An 11,650-nucleotide genomic window follows, 5' to 3' on the forward strand; every position below is an offset into this window, starting at 1 on the left:
CTTCCAGTTTTTAATAATGCCTTGGACAGTTCTTAACCCAATTTTAGTAGTTGTGCAATCTCTTTACAGTAGATGTTTTCTCTGCTTGACGCATGCCAATGATTTGACCCTTCTCAAACAGACTAACATCTTTTCCACGACCACGGGATGTGTCTTTCCACATGGTTGTTTAGGAAATGAGAAGCAAGTCATTGCACCAGTTGGGGTTAAATAACTTGTTGCCAGCTGAAAGATAATTGCCTGTGCATTGGCCAGGTAGTGTATCAATTGAAATCATTTAAAAATAATTTACTCTGCCGATATTAGACATTATAACATGTTTGAAGCAGATCTAAAACAAAATGAAAAAGGACAAACAAGAAAAGAAAAAAATCTGCTTGAGGGAAATACCTCCAGGCTGAAAAGAAATGATAAAGTTAACAGGTTTAAATATCAAAATGGTTGCGATGGGTGAACATACCTGAGAGTTTCCAGTTTACAGTCTGGACTCTGCAGTCCAACAGAGAGCAGCTTCACTCCTGAATCCTGCAGGTCGTTGTAACTCAGGTCCAGTTCTCTCAGACTGGAGCAATTAGAGCTGAGAACCTGAGAGAGAACTTCCAGGGATGCTTCTGATAATTTACAGCTTTTTAACCTAAAAAAGAGGGAGCTGAATTTAGGGATCTTATCATGTTTCATTTGATGTTGTTCCTCCAAAAAGAAAATATTTTAAGGTAGATGTACATAAGTCTTAATAAAATGTGCTTGTGCATTCTAGATATATAAAAAAAAAAAAAAAAACAGAAAATGAAAACCAGCATCATTGCCATAAATTAGCAGAATGGAACTTGACTTAGAATGAAACATCCAACTTCTATGCAATACAAATAATTAAATCTATTGAAAAATATCTTTCATTACTACTTTAGTAAACCTTAAAGTAATATGACCACTAAGTATAGTTCTCAGGTTTACAGTTTCTCTTTTTTTTTGTCACTCCCACCGTCTCTTCATCTCCTCACGTCAAGAGGAGAGGGTGTCATCCTAGATATTTCATTAACCCCCCATCCTTAACATTACATGTTCTGCCTATTTTCTTCTTCAAACCATTATACTATCTGGACAAGACTCTGCAGAACATTTAAACCTTATGGATAAAGGACATTCTTTGGAGGGGCAGAATGTAGACATTTTGGACAATGAAGACAGGTGGTTTGAGAGGTGCGAGAAGGAACCCATCTATGTTAAGAAAGAAAAACCAACCTTAAACAGAGGAGGTGGACTCAATTCCAACAACCATACAAGAGAGCAGAAAACCTCGCCTATTCAGCCAGGCCCACAATTCCCATTAACGACCCCCCTTTCAGAGACATAGACAGGTACGGGGCATTGCAGGCTAACAAATAAGCCAAACGTTCCCCATTCCAAAGGGGTGAACCCGTTCGTCAGTTTCAATTTGCATGTCATGTTCTTTGTCAGAATTCATCGGCTTGCTTAATCCCCCCCCCCCAAATAAATGAAACTCTGGAATTCATTGCCTTCTGTTACCCATCCACCCATCTTCTCCCGCTTAGTCCTTGTTGGAATCGCTGTCATGCCAGTGCCTACACCTGGCAGTCTATGAGCAGCCGTTCAAAACAGCCCTTCCTAGTCAAACGCCAGCCGAATGGCATTCTACTCGCCTGCAACTCCCAGCAAAATCCCCTCCAACTTTCAGACACTGGCCTACTCCTGGGCGTGCATTTTTTTTCACTCCGACTCCACCCTTTCTCTGAATTACAGGGTCTGACCAGGAGATGATGGACCTGACAGAATATTTTAGTACAAAGATCGGTGCTTTTAAAAGGAATCTTATGGGAACCAGTCAAGGACCTGCCAAGGGCACATCAAGGAAGGTTGGGGGATTTCTAATGGCTGCTACTGTACACACACACACTCACACCTAAGGCAATTAGAACATTTAGATAAAGTAAAAGAAGCCGGAGTATGTGGTGAGAACTCACGTATGCATGGGGAGAACATGCATACGTCTTGATTGGTTTTAGTCTTGAATCAAGACTAAAACCTCTCCTGTTCCAGACCTTCCCTGATTGCACTGTCCTGTTTTTAGTATTTTTTAGTGCTGATGATTTTTGTTATAGTGTTTTGAAACCTACTTTAAAAGTCGTATTTATAATGTAGTATTATTGTCATTAATCTATTTAAATTATTCCCTCTTGATTTGATAGAGAAAATATTTCTGGTTGACTCACAGTGCTTTGCTGGAGGCCTTCAGAACAGGCAGGAGCTGCAGCAGAACCCTGTCTGAAGCAGAGTACTTCTTCAGGTCAAACTCAATTGGGTGGTTTTCTGAGGACAGTAGGATGAAGTTCAGGGCGGACCATTGGCTGTCTGTGAGTAGACTTCCTGATCTCAGGACGTATTCTATCTCCTCCCCGATAGAATCATCCTTCAGCTCATTCAGACAGTGCAGCATGGTTATCATTTTTTCTGGTGATTTACTCCGTCTGATTTTCCTCTTGATGTATTTACTTGTTTCGTTGTTAGACCATGTGACATTTCCTGTTGGTGTCAGCAGGCCAGCCATACGGACCTGGGTTGTTTGCAGAGAAAGACCCATGATGAACCGTAGGACCAGGTTTAGCTTTCCATTTGGGCTTTTCAGGGCTCTTTTCAACGCCCTCCTGTGAACCTTTGTTGCAGATATTCTGCTGAATAATTGGGGCCAATCATCAGTGTTAAACCATGACACATGCATAACATTTCTGTTGTAGGTGATCAGTGAAATAATCACATGAACAGCAGCAAGAAACTTCTGAATGCTGGAATGAGCAAAGCAGAACATCTGTTCCTCCTCTGACTTCTTTCCAGGAAACACCTTAAAGATCTTTTTAAACAACCTGGAATAGAACAATGCAGTTCCACCCGTAAGGCCACATCTCCTTAAGTCTTCCTCGGTGAACACTGTTTGATCTTTCAGGATGTTCTGAAAGGCTAGTTTGGCCAAAGATTTGATGCACTTTTCCGGAGCATACTTCTTCTCTGTGTGGTTGATCTGAGCCATCAGAAACTCTGCGTACATCTCTGTCAGGGTGTTTGGCAGCTCTTCTCCCTCTCTGGCCTCCAAGAACTCCTCCAGAACCGTAGCAGTGATCCAGGAGAAGACTGGGGTGTAGCACAGGATATGGAGGCCTTGTGATGTGTTTATGTGGGAGATGATCCTGTTGGCCTTCTCTTCATCTGTGAATCTCTTCCTAAAGAACTTGTCTCTCTTCAGGTTAGTGAACCCTCTGAGCTCCGTTACCATGTCAACACACTTAGCAGGGATGTGATTGGCTGCTGCAGATTGTGTGGTAATCCAGAGACAAGCAGAAGGAAGCAGTTTCTTCATGATGAGATTAGTCAGAAGCACTTCTACTCTGGTTGACTTTCGGATATCCGGCTTTCGTGTTCGGCCGGTAAAATCAAGTTCAAGGAGATTCTGATCCAGACCATCGATAACAAACAGAAGCTTAAATTTCTTTCTTTCATCAATAGTGTGTTGGACGTCTTGTAGGTCTGTAAAGATTTCATTAAACATTTCCTCTGTAATAGATGCCATTTCTGGAACACACGTGTGAATTAGCTCTGCTAGCCTGAAACTCTTTCCTCTACATAAACCCAGCTGGCGAGCATCAAAAGGAAAAACCAGATGAAATTCTTGACCTGCTCGACCTTCGGCCCAGTCCAGCATAAACCTCTCCACAAGGAAGGACTTGCCAATGCCAGCTTCGCCTTTGGTCACCACTGTTTTGCTGCATTGACCTCCTCTGGAAAGATGTTGGAACATGGTGCTGACTTCGACTGGTCTAGATTTTTGAGAGGCTGTGGATTTATGCTGATGCCTGTCCATGATGAACAGCTCTGGATCAATGTAACATGAAAACTCAACACAACGCTTCTCCAACCAGCCCTCCTTCACAGAACTGAACATACTGTGAAAGTCGAACTGCAGTGCAGCTTGACCAGATGTGGTTGGAAGATCAGATGGATTGGACATCTTCACATCTGTCAAAAACAGAAACAACTGGTGAGAAATCTGTCCCCATAAAGAAAAAAAAATGGCATCTATGCCAGCTGTAGGAAGGGCAGAATACAGATAAACCTGGAATAAAATAACATAATGTCAAGACTCAGAACTGAGGACCGGGAATTTGAGGCACAAAAATTCACAAAAGGGTTTCTTAATAGACGTCAGATCTGCAACTCAGCAGCTAGGGTGTCTAAGGCAGGAATCTCTATAGAGAGAAACTCAGGTTCCTAGTGACCACGTAAATCTGACAGAGGATGATTACAAGTGTGTGAGTCACTAACCTGGTTTTAGAGTTGAGTCCTTGCCCAGAAATAGGAGTGTAATCCAGCCGGATGGCTAACAACAGCCCGCTGTGAACACCACCCAGAGAGTTCCAGGAGCTGGAAGGAAGCAGATCTAGGTTCATTCCACAGGCAGAAACCAGCAGGAGTCTAAAGACAGGTCAGGCAAACAAATCCGAAACAGAAACAGGAAGGCTCAAAAGTCCGAAGAAAGAACTGGTCAGGATCAGGCCATCGGAACAACATCAGGTATGCTAGAGAACCCTCACCAAAGGTTTAAATAATCTGGCACTGAGGACTGAGAGCAAGCAGATTTAAATTTAATAAAGACTATATACAGGGACATGTCCACTGTTTTCTATCTAAGGAAGCTCAACTGATTGTATGTAGTTGAGCTGAAATAGCAGAGGTGAATAATCCAGGCCCAGGAAGTAAAAACTGGAACTGCAAATGGTTGGAACTGATCTCTGTATCCAGGGGATCTAATACTTGGTGGACTTGGAGGGGTACGGCCCAGAGGAAATGTCTGTATTTCTGCCAGGTTTATCTTGGATAAAGAATTAAGAGTTTTCACATAGATCATCCTGATCAGTCTGGGATCTGCCCTTAGGGGCGGGGTTCTGTTCTCATTACCCACTCACCTGATCCACCTGCAATGGTCACTATTTAAAGGAATAGTACACCCAAAACATGANAGCAGCTTCACTCCTGAATCCTGCAGGTCGTTGTAACTCAGGTCCAGTTCTCTCAGACTGGAGCAATGAGAGCTGAGAACCTGAGACAGAACTTCCAGGGATGCTTCTGATAATTTACAGTCTGCTAAACTAAAAATAGAAAATGTGAATTTAGAACTTTAAAGAAATGATGATGGTTTCCCTGCTGTTGTTTCTCTTAACCAAAACAAACAAATAATTATTTTGAGTTAAATGCACATAAATGAAATAAAAAGTTTTCGGTGCTCTAGCCAAGCTGAGTTTTGCTGAGTCAAACTGAGTTTTTTGTCTACCTGAGTTTTAACCTCTCTGTTTTTGTTTTTGCCTCTCGGCAGGAAGTCATCCTGCAAACTGGATTTTTCTGACCTTCTCTCCCTGGAAGGATCATCTGAGCTTCAAACTGAGCTGAGGATTTAAACTGTAGGTTTGAATCTACTTTCCACAAGAGATCGTTTGAACTTCACACTGAGCAAGGGATTCATCTCCACTACGACCAAGTACGATCAAGTACCGCAGGAAATCTGAGTAGCAGTCACTTCTCCGTTCACCTATTAACAACCGCATTCTAGGTAAACCCTGTCCGCCCTCTGCAGGTGTGTGAGGAGGCGGACCAGAACCAGGCGCCTCCTGGTGGAGGAAGGGAGACAAACACAGAAACACAGACAGAAATCCTGACAGGAACAGGGTTAATCTGGACTCATCAGACCACATGACCTTCTTCCATTGCTCCACAGTCCAATCTTTATGCTCCCTAGCAAATTGAAGCCTTTTTTTCCAGTTAGCCTCACTGATTAGTGGTTTTCTTACAGCTTCACAGCTGTTCAGTCCCAATCCCTTGAGTACCCTTTGCATTGTGCGTGTGGAAATGCTTTTACTTTCAGTATTAAACATAGCCCTGAGTTCTACTGTTGTTTTTCTTCCATTTGATCTCACCACACGTTTAAGTGATCGCTGATCACAATCATTCATGATTTTTTTCCGGCCACATTCCTTCCTTGAAGATGATGGGTCCCCACCATCCTTCCAGTTTTTAATAATGCGTTGGACAGTTCTTAACCCAGTTTTAGTATTTTCTGCAATCTCTTAGTTTTCTCTGCTTGACGCATGCCAATGATTTGACCCTTCTCAAACAGACTAACATCTTTTCCACGACCACGGGATGTGTCTTTCGACATGGTTGTTTAGGAAATGAGAAGCAAGTCATTACACCAGCTGGGGTTAAATAACTTTTTGCCAGCTGAAAGATAATTGCCTATGCACTGGCCAGGCAGTGTATCAATTGAAATCATTCAAAAATGATTTACTCTGCCGATATTAGACATTATAACATGTTTGAAGCAGATCTAAAAAAAAATGAAAAAGGACAAAAAAGAAAAGAAAAAATCTCCTTGAGGGAAATAACTCAAAAAGAAATGATAATGTTAACAGGTTTAAACATCAAAATGGCTGCGATGGGTGAACATACCTGAGAGTTTCCAGTTTACAGTCTGGAGTCTGCAGTCCAACAGAGAGCAGCTTCACTCCTGAATCCTGCAGGTCATTGTAACTCAGGTCCAGTTCTCTCAGACTGGAGCAATGAGAGCTGAGAACCTGAGAGAGAACTTCCAGGGATGCCTCTGATAATTTACAGCTTTTTAACCTAAAAAAGAGGGAGCTGAATTTAGGGATCTTATCATGGTTCATTTGATGTTGTTCCTCCAAAAATAAACAATTTTAAGGTAGATGTACATAAGTCTTAATAAAATGTGCTTGTGCATTCTAGATATATATCAAAAAAAAAAAACAGAAACTGAAAACCAGCATCATTGCCATAAATTAGCAGAATGGATCTTGACTTAGACCAAATATGAGCAGAGTGGTGTATGCAGAAACCAAACAACCTCTCCACAGATGCATGGCCTAACACAGAAGAGCACCCTCCTCTGGACAAGACTCTGCGGTACATCTACACCTGATGGACAAAGGATATTCTTTGGAGGGGCAGAATGTAGACATTTTGGACAAAGGAGACAGGTGGTTTGAGAGGGGCGAAAAGGAACCCATCTATGTTAAGAAAGAAAAACCAACCTTAAACAGAGGAGGTGGACTCAATTCCAACAACCATACAAGAGAGCAGAAAACCTCGCCTATTCAGCCAGGCCCACAATTCCCATTAACGACCCCCCTTTCAGAGACATAGACAGGTACGGGGCATTGCAGGCTAACAAATAAGCCAAACGTTCCCCATTCCAAAGGGGTGAACCCGTTCGTCAGTTTCAATTTGCATGTCATGTTCTTTGTCAGAATTCATCGGCTTGCTTAATCCCCCCCCCCCAAATAAATGAAACTCTGGAATTCATTGCCTTCTGTTACCCATCCACCCATCTTCTCCCGCTTAGTCCTTGTTGGAATCGCTGTCATGCCAGTGCCTACACCTGGCAGTCTATGAGCAGCCGTTCAAAACAGCCCTTCCTAGTCAAACGCCAGCCGAATGGCATTCTACTCGCCTGCAACTCCCAGCAAAATCCCCTCCAACTTTCAGACACTGGCCTACTCCTGGGCGTGCATTTTTTTTCACTCCGACTCCACCCTTTCTCTGAATTACAGGGTCTGACCAGGAGATGATGGACCTGACAGAATATTTTAGTACAAAGATCGGTGCTTTTAAAAGGAATCTTATGGGAACCAGTCAAGGACCTGCCAAGGGCACATCAAGGAAGGTTGGGGGATTTCTAATGGCTGCTACTGTACACACACACACTCACACCTAAGGCAATTAGAACATTTAGATAAAGTAAAAGAAGCCGGAGTATGTGGTGAGAACTCACGTATGCATGGGGAGAACATGCATACGTCTTGATTGGTTTTAGTCTTGAATCAAGACTAAAACCTCTCCTGTTCCAGACCTTCCCTGATTGCACTGTCCTGTTTTTAGTATTTTTTAGTGCTGATGATTTTTGTTATAGTGTTTTGAAACCTACTTTAAAAGTCGTATTTATAATGTAGTATTATTGTCATTAATCTATTTAAATTATTCCCTCTTGATTTGATAGAGAAAATATTTCTGGTTGACTCACAGTGCTTTGCTGGAGGCCTTCAGAACAGGCAGGAGCTGCAGCAGAACCCCGTCTGAAGCACAGTACTTCTTCAGGTCAAACTCAATTGGGTGGTTTTCTGAGGACAGTAGGATGAAGTTCAGGGCGGACCATTGGCTGTCTGTGAGTAGACTTCCTGATCTCAGGACATATTCTATCTCCTCCCCGATAGAATCATCCTTCAGCTCATTCAGACAGTGCAGCATGGTTATCATTTTTTCTGGTGATTTACTCCGTCTGATTTTCCTCTTGATGTATTTACTTGTTTCGTTGTTAGACCATGTGACATTTCCTGTTGGTGTCAGCAGGCCAGCCATACGGACCTGGGTTGTTTGCAGAGAAAGACCCATGATGAACCGTAGGACCAGGTTTAGCTTTCCATTTGGGCTTTTCAGGGCTCTTTTCAACGCCCTCCTGTGAACCTTTGTTGCAGATATTCTGCTGAATAATTGGGGCCAATCATCAGTGTTAAACCATGACACATGCATAACATTTCTGTTGTAGGTGATCAGTGAAATAATCACATGAACAGCAGCAAGAAACTTCTGAATGCTGGAATGAGCAAAGCAGAACATCTGTTCCTCCTCTGACTTCTTTCCAGGAAACACCTTAAAGATCTTTTTAAACAACCTGGAATAGAACAATGCAGTTCCACCCGTAAGGCCACATCTCCTTAAGTCTTCCTCGGTGAACACTGTTTGATCTTTCAGGATGTTCTGAAAGGCTAGTTTGGCCAAAGATTTGATGCACTTTTCCGGAGCATACTTCTTCTCTGTGTGGTTGATCTGAGCCATCAGAAACTCTGCGTACATCTCTGTCAGGGTGTTTGGCAGCTCTTCTCCCTCTCTGGCCTCCAAGAACTCCTCCAGAACAGTAGCAGTGATCCAGCAGAAGAATGGGATGTAGCACAGGATATGGAGGCCTTGCGATGTGTTTATGTGGGAGATGATCCTGTTGGACTTCTCTTCATCTGTGAATCTCTTCCTAAAGAACTTGTCTCTCTTCAGGTTAGTGAACCCTCTGAGCTCCGTTACCATGTCAACACACTTAGCAGGGATCTGATTGGCTGCTGCAGATTGTGTGATAATCCAGAGACAAGCAGAAGGAAGCAGTTTCTTCATGATGAGATTAGTCAGAAGCACTTCTACTCTGGTTGACTTTCGGATATCCGGCTTTCGTGTTCGGCCGGTAAAATCAAGTTCAAGGAGATTCTGATCCAGACCATCGATAACAAACAGAAGCTTAAATTTCTTTCTTTCATCAATAGTGTGTTGGACGTCTTGTAGGTCTGTAAAGATTTCATTAAACATTTCCTCTGTAATAGATGCCATTTCTGGAACACACGTGTGAATTAGCTCTGCTAGCCTGAAACTCTTTCCTCTACATAAACCCAGCTGGCGAGCATCAAAAGGAAAAACCAGATGAAATTCTTGACCTGCTCGACCTTCGGCCCAGTCCAGCATAAACCTCTCCACAAGGAAGGACTTGCCAATGCCAGCTTCGCCTTTGGTCACCACTGTTTTGCTGCATTGACCTCCTCTGGAAAGATGTTGGAACATGGTGCTGACTTCGACTGGTCTAGATTTTTGAGAGGCTGTGGATTTATGCTGATGCCTGTCCATGATGAACAGCTCTGGATCAATGTAACATGAAAACTCAACACAACGCTTCTCCAACCAGCCCTCCTTCACAGAACTGAACATACTGTGAAAGTCGAACTGCAGTGCAGCTTGACCAGATGTGGTTGGAAGATCAGATGGATTGGACATCTTCACATCTGTCAAAAACAGAAACAACTGGTGAGAAATCTGTCCCCATAAAGAAAAAAAAATGGCATCTATGCCAGCTGTAGGAAGGGCAGAATACAGATAAACCTGGAATAAAATAACATAATGTCAAGACTCAGAACTGAGGACCGGGAATTTGAGGCACAAAAATTCACAAAAGGGTTTCTTAATAGACGTCAGATCTGCAACTCAGCAGCTAGGGTGTCTAAGGCAGGAATCTCTATAGAGAGAAACTCAGGTTCCTAGTGACCACGTAAATCTGACAGAGGATGATTACAAGTGTGTGAGTCACTAACCTGGTTTTAGAGTTCAGTCCTTGCCCAGAAATAGAAGTGCAATCCAGCCAGATGGCTAACAACAACCCGCTATGAACACCACCAAGAGAGTTCCAGGAGCTGGAAGGAAGCAGATCTAGGTTCATTCCACAGGCAGAAACCAGCAGGAGTCTAAAGACAGGTCAGGCAAACAAATCCGAAACAGAAACAGGAAGGCTCAAAAGTCCGAAGAAAGAACTGGTCAGGATCAGGCCATCGGAACAACATCAGGTATGCTAGAGAACCCTCACCAAAGGTTTAAATAATCTGGCACTGAGGACTGAGAGCAAGCAGATTTAAATTTAATAAAGACTATATACAGGGACATGTCCACTGTTTTCTATCTAAGGAAGCTCAACTGATTGTATGTAGTTGAGCTGAAATAGCAGAGGTGAATAATCCAGGCCCAGGAAGTAAAAACTGGAACTGCAAATGGTTGGAACTGATCTCTGTATCCAGGGGATCTAATACTTGGTGGACTTGGAGGGGTACGGCCCAGAGGAAATGTCTGTATTTCTGCCAGGTTTATCTTGGATAAAGAATTAAGAGTTTTCACATAGATCATCCTGATCAGTCTGGGATCTGCCCTTAGGGGCGGGGTTCTGTTCTCATTACCCACTCACCTGATCCACCTGCATTAGTCACTATTTAACCAGCCTTCAGACCACTCATCAGTGCCAGATTATTTCCAGCGGATGGTTAGACTGATTTAACATTGCTGCATTCTGATTACCTGATGTTACCTGACTTGTTCTGCCTCTCGACCTCTGAGCCTGCCTTTTCCCATCTGATCTGTTTGCCTGCCCTGTCTTCTGATTCCTGCCTGATCTCTGCCAGCTTGTGTACTGAACAAGAACCATTTCCCAACCGCTGAGTCCTGCCTGCACTCATCCAACCTGTCAGCCCAATTGTGTACGGAACCTGGAACTGTGACCTGACTCCATCTTGGATTCTCCTTCAGCGATCTCTGACCTCCTGGCTCTGACAATCTACCACGCCAGTGATATCGGCTTTGGCTTCTCCATCTGGATCATCCTGCCTACATCCGTCTGCTTGGTTCTGATCTCCTGCCTGTCCTCTGACCTCCTTTACATCAGCGTCTGGGACTCCCTTGGCAGCCAGCCGGCCTGAACAATCCTCTATCTCTGGACTCAGACTGAACTATAAGATCAGTTATTCCTGCCTTAGACGCCGACGCCGCCCACCCAGATTCTGTTTCCAATAAACGTTCTAAGAAATCTAATTGTCTGCCTTGAATACTGGATCTTTCAGTTCTAAGCCTGACAGAGGCTATTCTGGAACAAAATCCCAAACACCAAAATGCTGTAGCATTGTAGCCCGCCTTACTTTTTATGTTACTATGAAAAAGTGTATAATTATTGTTTATAAACACTTTATTCACTTTAACTATTCATTATAATAATTATTTA

The 11,650-nt window shown here is 43.1% G+C and overlaps 2 protein-coding genes across 2 annotated transcripts in view; both read right to left on the minus strand.

Moving 5' to 3' along the window:
* Positions 1-4,018, minus strand: part of LOC107101142 (protein NLRC3-like) — a 14,231-nt gene extending 10,213 nt beyond the window's left edge. Inside the window, exons 1-2 of the mRNA XM_015399931.1 lie at positions 2,232-4,018; positions 461-634 (exon numbers count right to left, since the gene is read on the minus strand). Of these exons, the coding sequence (XP_015255417.1) occupies positions 461-634; positions 2,232-4,018 (1,961 nt within the window). The remainder of the gene's footprint in view (positions 1-460; positions 635-2,231) is intronic.
* Positions 4,019-4,144: 126 nt separating this feature from the next.
* The window catches only part of LOC107101143 (protein NLRC3-like), a 21,026-nt gene continuing 13,520 nt past the window's right edge, over positions 4,145-11,650 (minus strand). Inside the window, exons 3-6 of the mRNA XM_015399932.1 lie at positions 8,102-9,896; positions 6,511-6,684; positions 4,333-4,482; positions 4,145-4,157 (exon numbers count right to left, since the gene is read on the minus strand). Of these exons, the coding sequence (XP_015255418.1) occupies positions 4,145-4,157; positions 4,333-4,482; positions 6,511-6,684; positions 8,102-9,896 (2,132 nt within the window). The remainder of the gene's footprint in view (positions 4,158-4,332; positions 4,483-6,510; positions 6,685-8,101; positions 9,897-11,650) is intronic.

The sequence above is a fragment of the Cyprinodon variegatus genome, unplaced genomic scaffold (genome assembly GCF_000732505.1).
Source record: "Cyprinodon variegatus isolate N-32 unplaced genomic scaffold, C_variegatus-1.0 Scaffold1058, whole genome shotgun sequence".
NCBI classification, from domain to species: domain Eukaryota; kingdom Metazoa; phylum Chordata; class Actinopteri; order Cyprinodontiformes; family Cyprinodontidae; genus Cyprinodon; species Cyprinodon variegatus.